This window comes from Chaetura pelagica, unplaced genomic scaffold (genome assembly GCF_000747805.2).
Source record: "Chaetura pelagica isolate M959 unplaced genomic scaffold, ChaPel_1.0 scaffold222, whole genome shotgun sequence".
In the NCBI taxonomy this organism is placed as follows: Eukaryota; Metazoa; Chordata; class Aves; order Apodiformes; family Apodidae; genus Chaetura; species Chaetura pelagica.
Window position 1 is genome coordinate 1,880,251 of NW_009952711.1, and position 20,887 is coordinate 1,901,137.

The following is a 20,887-nucleotide window of genomic DNA, read 5'->3' on the forward strand; positions in this document are numbered from 1 at the left end:
GTAGCTAAACCTTAGTATCTCCATAGATAGAGCATCTTTGAAGCAGCCTTACACAGCACTCAAACTGTGGAACTTCTGTTGAGTTTTCAACCTTTCTAACAAATCCTGCTTTTCTAGTCCTGCCCTGCAGTTTTCCCTTCAGCATTCTCAGGTATAACAGCTATGGGCTGGATGCTCATGTGTGAAAAGTAAGGTAGGCACAATACTCAGTCAGCCCTGTGGGATGTATCCCTACATTCATTAGCAATAAGGACACGTAGCAGTCCAAGACTGAATATAGCAAAATGCCCTAGAAGAGAAATAATTCTTCTACCCATTCCCATTATCAAAGAGTGTCTGCTTGAACTGTTAAGTTCACACTTATCAACACTACCCTCACAATGTGTGTCAGTTCACAGCCTTCATGAACCAAGTTAGGAACTAATCTGGCAGAAAATTTTCACCTTGTAAAATTTTAGTTACTTTAATTTCTGTTAGCTACTTTGGTTTCTTCAGAAAGCAGATCTGTGAGACAATTGATTAGCTTCTCCCTCCTCAAGTAGCCCCCATGAAGATCAGCATCTCTTTTTCCACAAGCTTAAACTAATAAGCTGTTACTGACTGAGCATGGGTATAAATGGATTGGAATATGAAGTCACAAGAACAGACAAATCAAAATTCTTAGACTAGATACAAAGTCCATAGCATGAAATAGCCTGGAAAAGTGGGTTGTGCAATTAAAAAAAAAAGGAGAACAAAGAAGCCCCCAATCTCATTGCTAAATAGTAGAAATAAATTACAGAAGACAAACAATTCTATTTTGAAGCAGCTCTCATCTCCTGTTTCATAAAGAGAAAACCAATATGGGTTTGGAACACACAATAATCATTTCAGTGAAATCAATTCTTGGCACAGCTGCTGCTCACTGTCATAAAAGGCCCTACACAACCCTGAATGTCCCTCAAAGACCAACTCTACAGCTAAAGAAGCCCTTCATGTATATATTTTAAATCAGATAAGACCAGGAGTCTGCAGGAAGTCTTCTAAACCTGCTTGAGAGTGAATTCATATTGCCTTCTACTATGTTAAAACCCCCGGAGACAGGGCAGGACACTGTAGGAATATGTTTGATATATAGTTGGATTAAATAACAACCTAATATATCAAACATATCACACAGAGTCCTGCAGAAAAAGGCATCCAGGTTTGATTCATCTTGGGGAAAATAAAAGGACAAACTACAGAAAGCTAACAGCAAGGAACTCTTACTGCCTTGTGTTTGAAGGTACAAGACTGCACAGAAGCATGAAGAGCATACCAACGGAATGGGGTAGGTGCAACAATGCTCTCTGCCATTGTACCTCATCTACTGCACCTTTTCCCTTAAGTGTTCTTTTTCTAGTATTAGTGAAGCATAAAGTTTTTATTAGAGAAAATGTCTTTCTTTAACAAATTGCTGATTTTAGAGGTTATTTTACAGCCAGTGGCTTATTTGCATAACAGGAGGAATATGTGGCTGCATTGCAAGACACCTGACCCTCCAAAAACAGAAAACAGGGAAAAAATTAGTCCACACTCAATAAAAGTGTAATTGTAAAGTGTAAAGTGTAAAGGAAATCCACCAGCCAAGACTTGCTTAATAAACAATAAAGATCTCATTGCTTCACAGTGCAGTGCTTGAACACTGCTATGGGAATAATACTGAACAAGTTTTGTATTAGAGGGAGGAGTAACAACACCTAGAGTTCTCAAGGCATTTGCAATATAAAAGTTCAGAAGACAGGTATTAACAGGGTATCAATGGGACAGTGGGCTAGTGGACTAGGCATTTTAGGAGCACACTCAACAGCAGCCAAAAGACCAGGATTTAAAGCAAACTGAATATACATCATCAATAAAACACGGGCAGCAGTTATCAGGTCTCTGTCCTACTAGAGACTGTTCTCTGGGATTAGATGGTACCCAGTAGTGGAAAATGAAGAGATCATGCTGTGGGTCTCAGTCTAAGACATTAAGGGGATATGATAAGTGCAAAAATGCAAAGAGAAAACAAGGAAGAGAGAGGAATTAAAAAATCCAAAAGTTTAAAAAAATTAAGATAGTGGAACAAACAAGAAAGAACTCTACCTTCAACTATTGATTTTGCTTTAGAAGTAACAGGCAAACTGGAACATACAAAGATGAAGATTTCAAGCCTAAATCAAATGACTCCCACTCCCTGCCTGAATAACAGAAGCTTACCTAGAAGTAGAAAACCAACCACCAATTAATAATGATGAAGATATGGATTTCCTGCAGGCAGATTATTCTGAAGTTACCAACTAACTTGTATTCTGAAGTTACCAACTGACTTGTATGCCAGTTCACTTAATGATGATTAGTTACCAAAGCAGGATATTGGTCTAGCTGCACCAGTGGTCTGTTCCTCTGTAGAAGTTAGCTACTATTCTTGTATTTCATAGACTAAGCATAAGAAACTCAGTTTTATCAACCCCCTTACCTAGTCTAGGCATTCACACTACAACACCATCTATGTTAGAAATGAGGATCAGAAAGACAGAGCTTGTTCAAAGCAGGAAATCCTACTCTGGGAGGATACAAGCTACAAGTCTTCAGTAGAAAAAAAGTGGTATTTGAGCCACTCTGACTTTCCTAGTACCTTTGAGATGTAATACAATCCATATTGTGAAAGGGTTTAAACATCTCAAAAAGGATGTAAAGACTGTTTAAATCCCAAATTAAACAGTTGGATATGAATCTTAGTTTCAGAAAATTACAAATAAACAGACCAATACATCACCCGCAGACTGGGTACTCAAATTAACATGTTAAATGAGAAGCAGGTGTGAGATCTGTATTCACTGGGAAATTACAATGACCCTGGCTTAGACGTTGGGGGGAAACTGCTCCATGGTTACTAGGCAACACACATATGCTATTGTGCAGTGATTGTATAGAAAAGGTGAAGGAGGACTCTTCCTCTCCTCACTCAGCCTGTGCTCTGTAGAATCTCATTATAAAGGACCATTTTTCTTTATAAACAAAATGGATGTACTTGTTAAAAAATGCAGGACAAAGAGCATTTTTTTTCTTTTTCATGAGCTCATTTATTTCCATTACTAAGCAAAGGGGGCAGGGGGTGGGAAGTCCTCAAAAACTGAAGCTACCAAGAACTATTTAATCTGGTGTTCCTGAGTGACAACATATCATCCCACACTGAAAACAATCATCCAACACTGAATGTTCTTGAGGCCCTGCTTTATAGAAAGACTTCTCATTAGCTTAACTTAGAAAACAGTTTTGCACCTATAAAGCAGCAAAAACAGGGAAATAGATATGTAGTCCTTTCCAGAAGTCAATTACATAGCCAAAGCATGATTTTCATCTTAGAGATGCTATTCTTGGCAGCATGGTCATTTCTTCTGAAACCTGCCTGTTATTTCACACTAGGCAAAAGGTAGCATTTTTCTGTGGTCCAGCCACATGAGCTATGAATACAATCACAAATAACTGCAGCTTCTTTCATTCCCTCAGTACCATGTGTGAAAATGGACAGCTTCATTTTATGTAATATATTCAGAGACACATTTGAAATGACCTGGCAACATGCAAGATTACTTGCTTTCATAATGAACTATAGTTCATTTTTCTTCAGGAAAATTAAATAGAAATGGTCATATGACATATCTGATTTGATACTGAAGCAGCTACTCTTTTAGCACAGCCTAAAATGTTACAGTTTTAATCTTAGAAAACCCTGAAGGTCTTTTGCATTCTGCTGAATGCTTCTGTGTTACTGCTGCTTTCTCCAGATATACTACACATATTCAGATGAGAACAAAGGGTCTTAAGGAAAGCAAGTGAGAGTGACTTTCCACATCAGTATAATGTGTTTGGAACAGAAAAGTAAACAAACAACACTAATGATACTGTAATTCTTCACATAATTTCTACCTTTTTCTTCCTTTGCTTGCTCATGGCTGGCACTTGAGTCACTCCCTGAAAAGAATCTTTTTACCCTCTTCCTTCAGGGGTAGGTCGCATCCACTGCAGTATCTAGTAGCACTGAGATTGATGCAGGGTTTGATTGTTTATACCAGTTATCAGGGACAGTAACAAAGCATGCACCCACATATGGGCTATATGCGTCTTCTGCTTTATTAACTTCAAAGAATCAATGGGGATGGACACTCACCTTTGGCTTGGCTCTTGGTTTCAGCTGCTCTAACTTCTTTGCTGCAGCCTCAATTGATGCTGCAGCCCCTAGTAGCTCTGTCTCCGCAATGACTGTTGGGTCTTCTGGATCCACCCACTCTGTCCCTGAAATTAATGGAGACCAAGACAATAACTTCAGTGTCACCCTGAGCTGCCATTCACACAGGGTGATTTACAATCACACTTCAAGTGTCAAATATAGAATGCACATGGGAGAAAGCTGATTTTAGTGCCATAATAGCATAAAAATACTGCAGCTTATGCCACTGAGAGCAAAATGTCAGAGTGAAAAATGTACTGAAGTATTTAGCTGGACGATTCAGTTATGCAAGTAACATAATTAAGAACTGTAAGTGAAGCAGCTTCAAAAAGGGATATTGTGCATACTGGGAACAAAACTAGCTGTCACTAGTTTCTAACTTGACCGACTTGTAATTTACACTGAGAAGTACATTCACAAATAGAACATTTTATAGACAACAGAATCACCCACAGCACACTTCTCAGAGTCTCTTTTTTGACAGTGGCTAGAGATGAAGCTAGCATTGACTGAAGAAACCACCTGTTTGGCAATGTGTTTCTGACAGCAATGTAGAGAAAGCCAAAGCAGTTTCTGTACCATATCCAAAGGTCAACTTTTTTTTTTTTTCTTTTCTTTTTTTCTTTTGGGGGGGGGGGCTGGAGGGCATGGGAGTGGGAGGTTGAATTGGCTGTACTGAGTTTTTGGCATTTTGTTGGCTCAAAGGTATTTTACAGGTCTGCAAAATGAATACTTAGCTGGAGGTGATCTCAGATTTTTGGAAGTTCTCAACACATTATTATTATTTGCAATTTCATAACATTGTTCTCTGGATGACAAAATTCAGAAAGCATTCATGTTCTGGATTGAAGGAAGCAATGAAAAAGCCAAAAGGAAAATCAGATGGAGAAAGAAAAGGAAACCAGAAAGAAAACTTCTAAATTCATACCTGAACAGGGAAAAAGCATAATTTAGATCACTGATATATGAAACTGAAGAACTACATTAAAACATGGAGGAAAAAAAACCCCAAACAAGAAAATAATAAGGAATTCCCATATAAGGGAAGTGTTTAGTCAGGTTTCTTCTCTAAGAAATGTGTACTGCTACAAGCAGCAAATAACTGAGAAAAACATGCAGTATGTATTACACAGAGTACCAGAAAAATGAGTGTAGTGTTCTCTGGTCTAGCTTAGGAAAAAATGATTGAACAAATATGAATTTACTAGAAGCTTTTGTTGGAGGGGGGCTGTGGGGCAGAATAAAAAAGTTATTAGAATGCTTTACTGAAAATATTTTCCTGTAGCATTCTATTACCTATGAGATCAGACTGCTCCTATGCCTTTCTGTGAAGATTTCTTTAGGCTGAAGTACCCGTTAAATCTAGCAGTAGAAGCTCTTCAGCAGTAGTGGTCTAATATTTAATAACACCATTCTTATAATTTAAAATGTAGAATGTTAGAACTGTCATCATAAGAATTTGCATGCATCACTGGCTAAAAATTTTACTAAGGAAGCCAGTATCTGCGAAAAATATCAGAAAATAGAACTTCTGCTAAGCAATGGAATTAATTGCTTATTTCAGTGCTGAATTTATATTTAGAATCATCAAATGTCTCAAGTTGGAAGGACTCATAAGCATCACTGAGTCCAACCATCCTGAATCCCATAGCCACATAGGCTGGCTTCCTGAATAGGTGGTTGATGACCCAAAGCCTGTCAGTGTTTAAGAGGCATTTGGACAATACCCTTAAAAACATGCTTTAACTTGTCACCAGCTCTGAAGTGGTCAGGCAGTTGGACTAGATGATCATTGCAGGCCACTTGCAACTGGAACTGTTTTATTCTAGTCTATATTTTTAGTTTCATTCCCTAAGGAAAACAGGCTCATGCTGTTTGTGTGAAAGCAGGTCACTGTGTGTGTGTGCATATCTAAGTACAATTCTGTCTACCCTTAATGAATCAAATTCATTCATTTAAAGTGTATCTGCAGCAGTCTCAAAAATATTTAGTTTCTACAAGTTGCTTCAGCTATTTTCCTTCATGGAAACACTGCCACATGAGCTCAACAAGATAAATACTTAGGATATCAGACTTCATTATTCTGTAGCTCACAGAATTAATTGTTTTCATCTTTCCTGGGAATAAATCACAGATCTACTGTAAAGGACACTGACTGTGGCAGAAGCTGTTTGCTGTACGAGGTGAGAAGCACAAACTGAGAAACACAGCAGACTCCAGGACAGGGGAGACTGGCACAGATAGTTCTTTCTGAAGCAACCTGAAAATTAGATTCCATCTCTGCCTGTGCCAAAAGAAAGCTCTAGAGTGGAGAAATCATAAAAAAAACCATCCAAACAAACTTCGCACAGAGGTTGAATAATTTTCTGTTCTTCATTTTGTCCAGAAGTTGTTAAATTCTAAAAATTCAGGAAATGATCCAGACCACAACTGTCTGAAGTCCCATTGTTTCATTAACATATTTTGTCACAGCAGGACCTAGACAGAGGACTGTAAGTACTCAACAAAAAAATTACATAATTGCTAGAGGCTCAGTATTAATTCAAAAAGATGATGGTGTCCCTTTTTATTTGAAGTTGGAAAGCAACCATCACTGCAAAGCAAAGGACTTACTTTGACTGAACAAACATGAGTATAAGGAAAGGAACCAGCCATCCAATTACAACTCAGCCAGCACTTCAAGAAAAGTGATATTTTGTTTTCTGCTACTGTGCCTCAAGTGCTCTGCTCAATGGTTCCATCTTCAAAGGCCACATGATTTAGACACAACTTATGACCAATCATATGAAGCAGGAGATGGTCAGACAGACACATTTAACAACACTGTGAACAAGTAAATGCTAGCAGAGAAATTAAAATAGTAAAAGTAGGTACATGCCAGTACTACATACACACATACCAAAAGGATTTTTGTTACTTTTTGGGTTTTATGGAAATGACAAAATTGACAGATTATCATCTCTAGAGTGAAAAGCCAGGCTGCCCAGCTCACCTTTCATTGCTTCTGCTGACTGGATGAGCTCTGTGACAGCACCAGCAACCCGCTTGGAGAAAGAGGCCAACTGATGCTTTAGTTCTGGAGTTGCTTTTTGAAGTATCTAGAGAAAAAGAAAACATAATACTGTATATTAATAAGGCTTCATTAGTAAGGATTCCACAGAATGCTGGAACATTCCCACACACTCTTCCAAGTTTTATTTTATACAGCAATCAGCTGAGAGGAAACAAGCCCAGTGAGAGAAGTGCAACTGTTAGTGAATCGCTTGGAGCAAAGGCTTACTCTGCAATGTCTGATCCATACTAGGAAAGGGGCATTGTCTTGCATTTCTGCAGGAACTGACAATACCGTCTGAAAGCTCTAGTACTAAAACTAGGACAGAATTCTCCAAAACAGAGGCTCATGTGTGAGCATGTGGGAGGAAAACGCAGCTTTAGCACTACGTTCTCAGGTATTGAAGTCACTATACTTCGGCATCAGGTTTAGTCTTTCTAAACTGCTGGAGAGGAGCTGATTTCTAGTATTAACAAACTGATTGGCCACTATTCCTAAGAAACAGAATTGCAGAGTTCTGCAGCCTACTGCTTGTTGCCTGTTCTGGAAAAAAAATCAGCAATGGTGAACACAGTGAAAATGCCAACCCTGGGCACAACCCACAAATGGAAGGGGGAGACACACACCTCTGAACTGAATTTGCATCAACTATTAAACTATGCTTCGTCAAATGGAAAACAATCAGACATTCAGACAGTGAAGCTGAATTCTTCCCCTGAACCGGAACAGTATTTGCCTTTTCAATTACCATACTATAAGAAGAAAAAAATATTAAGTTCTGGAAATTATTTTATACTTAAAAACTGTTTCTGAGTGTGACAGATACATAGATTTAAGAGCAAAACAAAAGGTTGAGTTTTTGGACTCATATGCAGGGGTGCATTTTCTTAATGTTTTTAAAACACTCCCTTGCAAAGTAGTTCTGAAAACTACATGTACATTGAAAATTCATTTTATCTTTTTGTAAGCATGTTTTTCATTTTGCAGTCAAATGCCTAACCCCTTACTTTGACTAAACCATTTTCTTAACTTTGCCATGTGAGAACTGTCACACAAGAAACTCTCTTTGCAGCTGCCATTCAATGTATGGGTGAACTGGTTGCCTGCCAACTTACAGGAGGATTCTTGAGTTTGAATTTGAGTGGACAAGCTTTATGCAGATACTTTTGGGGGTGTCATGTCTGGCATGGATTGGATAACTCTTCATGAGGCAGCACAGGCTTGGGGTTTTGAAATGGCAAAAAGTAGGTTTGTTTTCCTGGAATCAAGATTGCAAAAGGCATGTAAAACTCTTTCATAAAGATTACATAATCTCTTTAGTCTGGGGGACAGGAGTGTGCCTAATATTTGTAGTTAGCTTTAAAAATACTGAAGTGTCTTATTTAATTTCTTTGTCAGGCACCATTTTTAGCTCAGGACATACACTGCCTCCAGATCTGATCCTTTCAGATCCAGTTCAGTTCCATTTCAGTACTTACACTCGTCCTTCTGTCTCACAGTTTGAGCTGAAGTACTGAGTTTACTTTAGCTTGCTTTTCCTGAATAACAAAATTGTTCATAATCTTGTGGCAAACTGATAAAAATGTGTCCCTAGCAGCCACTGTAGAAAGAGGTCCGAGATCTTACACTTGTTGGAAGAGGTCCAGCATATGCATGCAGATTCCTCCTTACCAGGAGAACATGTTCCAGGAGTTCCAAGTATCCCAGGGTACATTCTGTTCCAAAGCGCAGGGCTCTCTCTCGAACTTCTTCACTCACATCTGGGTGGTATGATGCTTGCTGAGGAGACAAAATTACATCAGTCCCCCTAAAATGCTCCCACAGGAGGAGGTGAACACAGAAAAGATAGGGGCAAAGGTATAAAACAAACTGCACTGGAAAAGCAGCAGATCCAGTTCTGAGAATGGCATCAGGTAGGAACAATTCCTTTTATCAGCACATCCTCCTGTCCTGGTGTGCATCTTTTTGCCCGTTGAGAAAAAAAAAAATAGAGAAACCCCTTAAGAATAATTTGAAAATACAGGAGGATTTATGATACCCTCTTATGAAAATATATCACTTGGGAAACATCTTGAAGCAGGAACAGGCTCTTGGGTTGTGTATGTTGTTCTACAGTGCAAATGTTATGCCATTGTGGCTCTTCTTTTATCACGAACAAATATAAAATTCTAGGTGTAGTTTTGCCACTCACAAAACGGCTGTTTACATTTTACAGGTTTAGAAATATACTAAGACCAATTTATTTATTTATTTTTTATAAGCCTGTACAATCTACCACCAAGGAATAAAAGCAGAGATGGCTATCTGGTTTGGAGACCAGATCGCTGAGCTGGCCCAAAAAGACTTTGGGCCAACCAGAAGTCCACAACCAGCCCAGTGTGTGGATCAAACGCAAGTCTCTCACTTCTCCATCTCTGTTCTGCAAGATAAAGATAGTAGTTTGCTCCTTGCAGAAAACTTTGCAAATGGCAGATGAAAAGTGCTATGGAAGTGCCAGGATATCATTATTCTACGTGACAGAAACAAAACCCAACCAACACACCCCCAAAAAAGGTGTTAGCTGCTTTTTGTTATCTGAGAACACACTATAAGAGCTTACTAATGGTTTTAGCTTGACCATAGGGATTTGATACACCCATAGGAAGTGCTGGAACCATGTCTCAATAAAGATAAGCAACACCAGAGTCATATCTTTGACTTAGTAAGGATTTCTGCTAAGCATAATGTCTGGCATCTGACACAGACCTGACTAATTGAACTATTTCATTTTTAATAAAAACTGCAGCTTCTTCAAGCCTTGTATTTTCTAAAATAAGCTTATAGGGAACTTTTTTATTGAACAGAAGTGCTAGTTTTTGGAAAAACGCCTAAAAATCTTTAAAATTAGCATTTCCTCTCTCAGAATATCTTCCCTGCAGCCTCATATCTTCCATTAGGCCGGGGCATTACCTCACTGCTCACTTATTTTGCAACCCTCAGCATCTCCCGCAAGCACTGGCCTCAGCTGAGCCTGGAGCTGGTCTATGGGCTCCCTCTGCCGGGAAGTTCAACATTAGGAGAACACAAAACTGGCTCTCAGCTAGCCACCTTCATCTGTTCATCTTGTCAAAACACTGAAGGGAAAGGAGAGAGGGGGAAACAGGATAGGATTCGCCTCATCTTCAGCATACTTCAAACAAATTCCAGAGGCCCAAAAAATCCAGAAGCTGATTTTTCATTTTCAAACAGGCAGAAGTTTTCAGTGTTTCATATGAATACATTGTAAGCACCCTAATATGCCTCTTCTGCTCTGAAATATCATTACACATTTAATTAGAGCAAAATTCTGTAGGAGGGAAATATAAACTTCCTTTTATACTTTGCATACACAACCAAGACTGATGCCAGAATATATTTGGAACATTTTAAGGTTCAGTAATTCTTAAAACAAACCATGTGCTTCACAGCAGAGTAAAGAGGTGATAAAGAAACTTTAAGAAGACTTGTTTCTAACCCAGAAATATCCCAACAGAAACCTCTTTCTACCAGCTAGGACTTGCACAGAAATGTTACTTTCCCAGACTTTCACAGAAAGCCTGCTGAAGCTCCTCAAACGTGTCTGAGGATGCAGAACACACATTTGTTTACTCACGCTGAGTCTTCTCTATAAGCCCTCATCTTTTCTCCAAAACTTTTATGCTTTCAAAACAGTAAGGCAGCAAGCACCACCTGACTCTACTACTACAACTTCTAGGCCATTAGCACTGATAAATAGCTTGTGGAGGTAAAATGTACTGAGATATTGTCGAAAAATGGAGATTTCATGTTCTCTTTAACCTCCCACCTCAACACTTAATTATCCCCATAACAGAATAATTGGAAGTTCCTATGTTCCAATTTTTGACTGCTGTTTCCCTCCCCTGCCATGCACCTCAAGTAAATAGCCCAATGTTGTGTCTTCTCAATGTCCCAGTAGGTTTTAGAGAGCTGCTCTCGGGTCCCCCCAAACTCATCTTTTATCCGGGCTGAAGAGGCAGTTTTTCAGCACCTCCTCACAGGGCATGTGCTCCAGCCCCAGCCATCTGGGTGAGCTCTGCTGAGTCTGCTCCAGTTTAATCAGTGCCTTTCTTTCTTTGTGTCCAAAGCTGGACACAGCACTGTAGATGCAGTCTCATGAGAGCTAAGAAAAGGCAGGTAATCATTTCCCTCAATCTACAGGCTACACAACAATCTAAGTCATTACTCACTTAAATTATTTTCTATGATTTTGATAGACCTTTCATACCTGCTTCTTTTTCAACAGCAATCATTAAAATCCTGACATTACACATAGGTTACTCACTGCACAGTCATTATTCTATACAAATAGGTAACAGACAGAAATTATCATCTTAGGGCCTGCTCTAACCTTCAGTAAATTTAATTACAGTGTTTCCACTGACTTAAATGAGCATTGCCTTGGTTCATTATATCCTGCAGTAATCAACTTTGTTGTCTTTTGACATGACATCTACTTATAAGCATAGAATGAGTAATGAGGACTGTAAATGCATGTATAGCAGAACAAGCACAAGCATATATATATGACTGCTAAGACGTCAAATCCCTTATACTACTTGCCTTTAACAGCTGGCAATGAAATAGAACTGAAATTCAAATTCCTGACACAAGGGAAGTCTGAGATATGTTCTGTACAATTCTACCATAGATCATAGACACACAATTTTACTTTAGTTAAAAGGATGTAAAAATCTGATTATTTGTCACTGCTTAGCTTAATCACACTAGAAGCACTATTTATCAAATGTCACAAAACCCAAGTTGCACTGCATTGCACAGCTTTTATGGCATAGTCAGACTAAGACTGCTGCTTCCTACCCCTAAAATTCAAGGGACTTGACTTATCATGGAAATACCTGATAGAGCAATCAATTTATAGAAATTAATGGTGTAAGATTTCTAAGTCTCTGAGCAGTTTGCAGAAACAGGGTTTTCTAAATTGAAGTCTGGTACAAACTGATTATTTAAAGACTTTGTTAAATGACACAGCTATTTTGTAATACATTTTAGATAGTACTTAAAATTAAGAGATTATTATTCCTGTTTGGCCAATAACTGCTCTTAATTTTAGGAAAGCTAGGCAAGATAATACTAGAGCTTAAACCTTCGCTTTTACTCATCTAAGCCATATGATAGCAAGTTTGCTATTAATTGTGAGGGTTTCTTATTAATTTAGATTAGGGGAACCTAATTCATAGAGGAGAAAATTGTCTGAGAAAGGCTCCTTGTCAGTGTATCCTCACAGGTAAGTAAAATGATACTCAGCTATTTTCCTTCTGTAGATTTCTTTTGTGGTGAAGGAGATAATGAAAGCTTTTCCAGCACCCTAGACCTCCATTGTTCAGTTTGCAAGAAGTTTCATCCTGTAACTGCTAGTAATGCAAAAACCCCCAAACATTACATTAACTTAGAGCAAATGTAAACACAAAAATATGAATGTTCATAACTAAACGTTCAACCTTACCTATTTGGCTATATATGTGAATGTGTTTATAAAATTTTTGGAAACAAAGAATTCTGTTACTGAGAATTTGCCGCCTGTTTAGAGAGATGGAAACAAAGTGTCTGCACCAGCCACTTCCAAACAACAAAGGATATTTAGTGTGCCTCAGCATCTGAATTCATGAATTGGTTTGTCAGAACATTTCACAAGTATCAACTGCTCTTAGCATCCCTTAGAAGTTTCAATTAACTGGACTGCATTTAATACATACTAGGCTATTGTAGTTCTTATTGAAGTTGCACAGTTTTCCCATGCAAATTAGAGCTGCTTGGTTTTGTTGACATTCTGAATTTATTAAGTGGAGAGGACAGAATCAAAATGTGAAGATGCAAAGTGGTCGACGGCTTTCAGACACTAAAAAACCTGTCAGAAAAACAAGTCAAAATAATAAGCTACATTCATCCAGTTCTAAGTTACATTAAAACTTGCACTTTTGTATGAGGACCATTTTCAGAACAAAATTAACCCTTCCACCTGGGCAATATTAGGCTAGAAATTAGTCTTGAACTGAGACAGGCAGTTTGGATTTGACCAAATCCTGAAAATCAGAGACCTCACAGAGAGCACCATTATTTTACCATCAACTTCCATACATATAAAAGCAAAAGTATATAAATACAATTTACAGGAAAAGGCACTTCTGTGTTACTACTGAAGATGAAAAGAAACAACATCTTTATCATTCTATTTTTTTCAATGCAAGCCTAGATCTTTTTTATCATCACAACCAAGCCAAATGGTTTAATAGCCATTTTTATGACACATGCTTTTCCCCCCAGTTCTGCAAGTCAGTTTTTGAAAGTTGTCTAGCTCAAGCTAGTCTAGAAAACAGGATACCAATATTTTTAGTGCAAAAATAAAACATTTTTGAAAGGAACAGAAGAAATCAAGCAAACCAATAGGTGTGGTTAAGGGGCAGAGGACTACCAAAACCAGATTTGAGTGATTCCTTTCACTATTCTTTCACTGTTCCTAGAAATACTGAAATCATATTTGTGACAACAGAATTATCTGTATATTCTGCCACTTGCACAAACTGTCTTCCAGTTTAATAGGAGACTGAAAACTAGAAAATTTCAGGTCAAATAAAACTTCCAGTTTTTACAAGAAAATAGTCAATATTAGAGCTCCTTCTTTTTTTGTGCATAGCACAGAAAATCGAAAGAGACATTCCCTTAAAATTACCATAACCATTTTCTCATCTGAAAACCAGAGCATTAATACACAGAAAAATGAATAGAAACCATAACATTCAAGGGACATAGAGACATGCAAACACAACAAGATCAGTCTTAGGCAAGGAACCAAATCTTTACCTTACAAGCTGTTAACATGTCAGATACTGCTTTGCGGCTCAGATTTGCTGTGGCAATCACATCCTCCTGTCTGCATGAGTTCCCAGCTGCAACAGCTTTGGCAGTTGCCATGGTGATTCCTTTCGTCATCCGGATTGATTCTTCAGGTGATGATGTGTTTTCTGGAACCTGGCTGGACTGAAACACCTAAAAGTGAAAGCAGAAGGAAAGCCTGATACCATTCAAGTCAAAGCAGAACAACCACGAAAGAGACAGCAACTGGAAGTAGCCTTTGAACAGCAGGAAATTAGACATATATGGAGTACTTGAATATTATTCTTGCTTGTCATGAGCCTGGTCCTGATAAGCCTGCTCACCTAGAGACAGCAGCGAGCAACAATAAGCTGAGGAAAGCATACAAAGAAAGGTTAACCCATTAATCTCATCTGTCATTTATCTACCTGGATGACAGTTAGTTACAGACAGCTGTTCAGAAGGTTTCAGGATCAAAATAATGAATATTCATGTAATGATATTCTTTCTTCATCCTGACTGCTGCTTCAGCTGGTCTGCTCACACTAAGAAATCCTTCCCCTGCAAAGGCTGGGCCCTACCAAGCCCTTTTTGCTGCACAAAGCAGGACAGACTAAGAATATCACTAAAATACTCAAATGTCTCTTAAAGTGGAGGTGGAGCATTGTCTCTTATGCTATACTTAGTCTCCCTTGGAAACCTAAAGATACAACGTTGCAGGGTGAATCATGTGAAAATAGTTCAAATTATCTGACAGGGCACACTGTTTTCACCAATACTGGAATAGACAAACTGTGGTACTATGAAGGTAATAAGAGCTGGGTAACATCACTCTTCTCTTGTAATTCCTTTTCCCAAGCTTTAGTGTGTATTTGCTTGCCATTTTTTTAACTGTGCAGCGGCAATTTGGAGCGCACAATCAGGAGAGATTTCTTGACTACACAAAGGGCAACCTAAGCAGGCTAGTGGTTACAGATGCAAATGTCTGGAGAAAACTGAGCTTGGCTGATCCCATGCTCCCAGTTCATCAGTTTTTTACTTTCTGTCTCCAGGAATGGAAGCAATGTAAAAAATGAGGTCTAGTTAAATACATGAAGGAAATCCCTCAACATTGCTCAGATCCAGTCCCTGGAGCTCCAAGTCAAATGTGAGGCATTTTCTTCAGCACCTACTTGCCACCCTTGCTTCCTATCAACCCTCTTCCCAGTACTCCACTGCTCTGTCTGTGAAAGAGATCTCACCACCATCACAGACTGATTCCTCAGCAATGCTGACAAAAGGAAAAAGGATGATGAGGAGCATTTCCGAGATATGAACCAGACTGAGAAAGCAGCTGTGATCATGTACAACCCATTAATGACAAATCTGCACAGGTTTTCATGAGGATACATGGCAGTAATAAACACTGGATATCATACAGAACATTACTGATCAGATAGGAAATCAGGAATTTTTACCACTGCAGATACTGTATAAATTCCTAACAATGATACACAAATAAAAAAGTTACTGTTCCTTCCAACAGCATTGCTCACAAGAGGAAAAACAGATGTTTTAGGGTGAGCACTTGACAAGGCTAAACTGTGCCAGTGCAGTTAGAGTAAGAAATGCAAATTCAGACTATACAAAATATTTTCTGTTGAAGACTGTCTATTTTTTTAAATAAAAATGGACTGTTTAACATCTTTATTGATGATCTTGATATGGACCTAGAGTGTATCATCAGTAAGTCTGCAGATGACACCAAACTAGGTGGGAGTGTTGATCTGCATGAGTATAGGGAGGCTCTACCAAAGCCAGGATCAAAAAACGTGAACGGCATTGAGTTGGAAACAGTATCTGTAGTGAAAGTAAATGTCCGAAGAACAAAGAAGCAGTTACTTCCAGATTTGTACATGACAGGAGCACCTCAGATCTCAAAGTGGGGGCCTGTAGTAGCACTGTAATTGTACTTTCAGAGATGACTGGCAAGAGGCAGAGGGAACCCAACTGCATCCAGCGCCTGGTAAGGCAGTGAAGCACAGCTTGAGGAGTGCCTGGACAGGCTGGTTGCAGTGCAAGAGCATACTTTCAAAAACTGCCACAAATGGCTATTTTGTTCTGTACCGTGAGTTCCTGCTTGATATATTCAATTGTGGCCTCAAGAGCTCTTGTTCCTCGAGTAGCTTCATCTTCTACTGCTTTAACAGTCTTCAAAAGCGATGTTACATTAGTTACCATCACCTGAAGAAGAGAGAGGTGAAGTCAGAAGCATGTGATTCCTCCCTCCCATTTTTCAGTAACAGCAGAGTATGAAGCAAGGCAAATTAAGCTAGGTAGCATTATTACTTCTAATAGGGCTTAAGAGGCTCATGAACTGTACTTGTTATGGGACTAGATACCAAATCCCATGTGGGTCAGTTTCTGAAAGCTCCCTGTAAGTTGCAGAAATGTACCACAACTGACTGCAGAGTGATGCCATCCTAAGTGCGAGTGTTCTGGCAAAAAAAGTTACCAAAAAATGGAAAATGTGCAACAGGGTAGGTCTCTTACACAGATTATGTCAGTGTCTTCCCACACATCTTACATTTCAAACTAAAAGATGTGAATCAAGCTATGCTATTTATTTTTGAAATTTACCTAGTAGATTCTCCACAGTCAGATAAAACCCCAGACTCAAGCCCCAGTGCAAAGAGAGAATCAGTGTTACTGTTCCTGTTGAAAACCAAAGAGTCCTGATGCAGAATAATCTGATTATCACTGTAACAACTACAGCCTTCCCATGCCCCAGTATGTTGAGACACAAATGATAGAATGAAAACAGAAGAGACGGAGGCCAGCTTCTTGACAATTATGACTTGAAAGAGCTCTTCAGAGCAGGAACAGCTGAGAAGCCCCTTTTCTTCACTAGATCAGTCATTTTTTCAAGCAGTGCCTCAACCATGTACTTTTACTGTGCTCTTGAGAGGCACAGATCTTACAGGTATGCAACTGACATGAGGCTGAAAAGAGCTTCCAGCCAAGAAAGACGCTACCATGACACTAACAATGTGAAAGCAGAAGTAAGCATGTTATTTTTTACAATGTAGCATTTAAGTACCATCTTTACACCAGATAAATTGTAGTCTATAACATGATTAAAGGAGACCCTGCCCTCAAACACAAACTTTTAAAATAAAGAAGTTTCTCTTCAGAAAGATTACTGTTCTTCCATCAAAAACACAAAAGTCGTACGGCAGCCTACAAAAACGGATAGCTTCATGGAAACTCAAAACCATCTTATTTTTCTGCATCATCTCAGGATCTTAATGAAACAAAGAAAGATATGAGATCTCTGGCAATCAGCAATGGCTGAAATCCAAGCTTTGCATGTCTCTCAAGTGTGATTGCAGAGACACTTTCAAATAAAATATAAGCATACGGGTTTACCTTGGCAGCACCTTTAAGCTGGTACATGGATGGATCATCTGCTGGCTTGCTGGCAGCTCCTTTGGTAGCACCAATGAGGTCAGAAAGGGCCTTTGCAACATCCTTGATAGCATTGATGAGTACAACCTGAAGGAATGGGAAATGACCATAAGCCTCTGGCAAGAAATAGTCTGGGTGAGGAGGCAAGTTTTAGACACAGCTAAACAAAATCTACTACTGGTACACAGATAAAACCACCCTCCTCCTGCCCCAGTAAAACATAATATTCTGAAAGAGGAAAAGCTGTGTTGATAGCTAGTATTTAATAAAACCAGTCAGGAGCTATAAAAGTTACCATTTCCTGTGAAGAAATGGGAACAATGATTGCAGGTAGGATTTCCTCCCTCTAAGCTTCCCTAAGAGGAAGTTTACTTTTCTCTATGTTCTTTGCCCTTTGGGTGGAAGCAGGATGAGAGCAAGAAAACAGATGGATTATAAGCTTACAGTCTAATGCTAGAGTTTTGTACCAACTCTGAAACCACCTACTGAAAGATCAGATGTACTTGCCACGGCTAGATGTTAAGAGGAAGGTGTTCTTTTGGGGAAAAGGAAACTGAAGCTCTGTAAGAGGCTATACAGAATTAAATGCTGAATAAATGGGTTGGTCTTAAAGTCAGGAAAAGTCAATTCTGGAGATACAGTCTCCTAAGCCCAAGTTCAAAGACAGAAGTCCTAGACATAATACAGACACTAAAACAGGCTTATTTTAGGGTATTATTGGAATAATTCTGTCCTCCATTTCGTTCTCCTTTACCCTCTTTCACTAGTAGAAACTCAGATGTTTTAAGTATTTTGCTGGAATTCAGAACAGTTCATTTAAGACCAACAATGCACCTACCATTTCAAACTGGCAATGTAAAATTGCTCTAAATAATTACTTGTGCACAATAGCTTTTATTCCAAGTACTGTATTCTCAGCTTTTACACATAAAGAAAAACAATGTGTGATAAACGTTTTGCAAATATTGCTAGTTTGTGGAAATCCTTCTCGTAAAAAAAAAAAAAAAAAGTGCTTCCAGCAGTATCTTCCTAGAGAGAAACATCTTGAAAGTTCAGTCTGTCAAACTAATCAGGATACACAAGCCTTTCAGAGCATTATGCAAATGATCAGGCTTTTTCAAACTGATTTGGTACCACCACAGGCACACCTGTAATATGCCTGCCAACCTCCAATTCACCAAGACCCAAACAACTGAAGAAATATTTGAGATCATCTCTAGTGAAGGCTGAAGTTACAGAGTTAAATGCAAAGAACTCAGATATTACTGGACAATGGCAAGAGCTGGTTAGCCTACACAAATAACACAACCAGTTGTAAGCTGGGTAAGCAGCTTTTAAATCATTCCAGCTTGTTAGAACAAAAATGGGATGAGTCAGGGGCCAAATCACAACTTAGTGAGAATGAGACAAATACTTTGCCAAAAGCATCCCAGCTTGAACACACCCATGAAATAAAAGTAAAAGTGTTATACAAAGGCTTGTCTAGTTCCACTCAATGGTTCAACCTCTTCGCTGTACACTCTGAGGAAAGTGATGTTGGAGTAAACCCAGAGAAGTCCCAGAAGAGATGAACTCTACCCAGTTGCTTAAAAGCAGAAGTCCCACAAAATCTTACCAACTGAAAACTGTCTCTGGTCTCTTTTAAGAGTATCAGAAAAACCTTAAAACATCTCACCTGTGTTTCAGGATCGTCGGATCCCAAGCTAGCTGCTCCCAGCTTTACTACCTCGGCAAGCTGAGTGATGGTGTTAGCTGATGACTGAGCTGCTTGGGCCAGCTTGTCCTGACTGGAGGCAGCACCAGAGACCAACAATTTTGTATCTTCAACTAAAGCTTTTGCTGTTTTCAGGATATTTTCCCTGTAGAAAAAGAAAAAAAGAAAAAAGAGGAAGCAGGGAAGGAAGTGGAAAAGGAGAAGAGGAAAAAAATGTGGTTTCAATGTTATGGTGACTAACAGCTATATAAAAGAGCTGATGTTAAGTCATCATGCTAGTGTTCACTCATGATATACCACAGGCCATATCACAGTAAAAAAAAATACAGACAAGACAGCTATTAAATAGCATGATATTTTGGGCTAGAGGCAAGGCAGTTTATGAAAATGACCCCATCTTAAAATGAAATGAGGTAGGGCAGCAGCAGAAGAAAGCATTACTTTTCAACACCAAAACAAAATCCAGCCATGCTGTGAGAAAAGTAACAGCTGTCAAACCTCCATCTTAACCTGCATACTGTAAGGAAACTAAAATTATTATTTGTGAGGAAGGCAGTAGCAAGAAAGGCAAAAGGAACAGAGAACGTGACTTCAGTCAAGGTTTCCCCCACCATATACATGTTTTGATGTGTCAGGACAACGAAACTAAAGCAACACTTGGGTCTAAGAAGAAATCACTGAGTGTGCACTTCACAAAGGAGTTAACTGAGAACTAGAAGCATATTCATGTAACATGGCAGCCTGGAAATCACTGACACCAGTATCAATGTCCCTGATGGTCAGTCTGCCCGATGGCAGCAGCTCACACACCACGGCATCGCTCCTCTTTCTTGGGCAGGAAACAAACGCAGCCACGCAAGCGTCGCATAGGCCAACCAGGCTGCCAAGCAGAGAGTCTGTGCCTTGGCTGTGAAGCTCTGGCTTTTACAGCAAAGGAAGTAACAGTCAGATGCAGCAAATCTCAATGTGATGAAAAATACTGTGGGATTAATTGGTTGCAGATGCTATTTGAAGGGAAAACAGGCTTATCTCTGCCAAAAGGGAAAACGCATGGTAGAGCTGTGCTGTTTCTATCACTGCTGTCCACAACAGCATTAACCATCAGCCTGATTTAGCAAGACAAACAGGCAGACAAGCAAAGAACAGCTGTTGCAAAAAGCATATAAAAGATTCCTTTTCAACGTCACAGACAGCTGTTTTTCACTACTGGAATAACAGCACATGGCAGTCTATGCAATGAGACAGGTTGAACTAAAAAAAAGGCCAAACTAGTGCTACAGCTCCTGTTTGTTAGCGGAAGTGCTCTCAGCAAGATGTTTCCCAGCTTTTTAGAATTCTTTCCTCAAAGAAATAACAAAACTGCAGTCTGCTGTCCTGTATTAACATTCCAATGTTCCTACTTCTCACTCCACTGCCTTGTTCAATTTCATTCATGGGAATCTAGAAAAGTAAAGAAGTGTCTCCACATGCCAGTCATTTCTGCTGCTTCCACTGCCCCCCTGTGCACGGGCTTTTCCATCTTTTTCAGTTCCACTGACCTGTGGTCTGCAAATGATTCGTTGTTCTCGGC

At 39.1% G+C, this 20,887-nt stretch overlaps 1 protein-coding gene across 1 annotated transcript in view; it reads right to left on the minus strand.

The window, feature by feature from the left end:
- TLN2 (talin 2) overlaps nt 1-20,887 on the minus strand; it is a 93,445-nt gene that overhangs the window by 9,933 nt on the left and 62,625 nt on the right. Inside the window, exons 42-49 of the mRNA XM_009994513.1 lie at nt 20,856-20,881; nt 19,279-19,462; nt 17,565-17,690; nt 16,263-16,379; nt 14,145-14,330; nt 8,958-9,065; nt 7,227-7,332; nt 4,175-4,299 (exon numbers count right to left, since the gene is read on the minus strand). Of these exons, the coding sequence (XP_009992815.1) occupies nt 4,175-4,299; nt 7,227-7,332; nt 8,958-9,065; nt 14,145-14,330; nt 16,263-16,379; nt 17,565-17,690; nt 19,279-19,462; nt 20,856-20,881 (978 nt within the window). The remainder of the gene's footprint in view (nt 1-4,174; nt 4,300-7,226; nt 7,333-8,957; nt 9,066-14,144; nt 14,331-16,262; nt 16,380-17,564; nt 17,691-19,278; nt 19,463-20,855; nt 20,882-20,887) is intronic.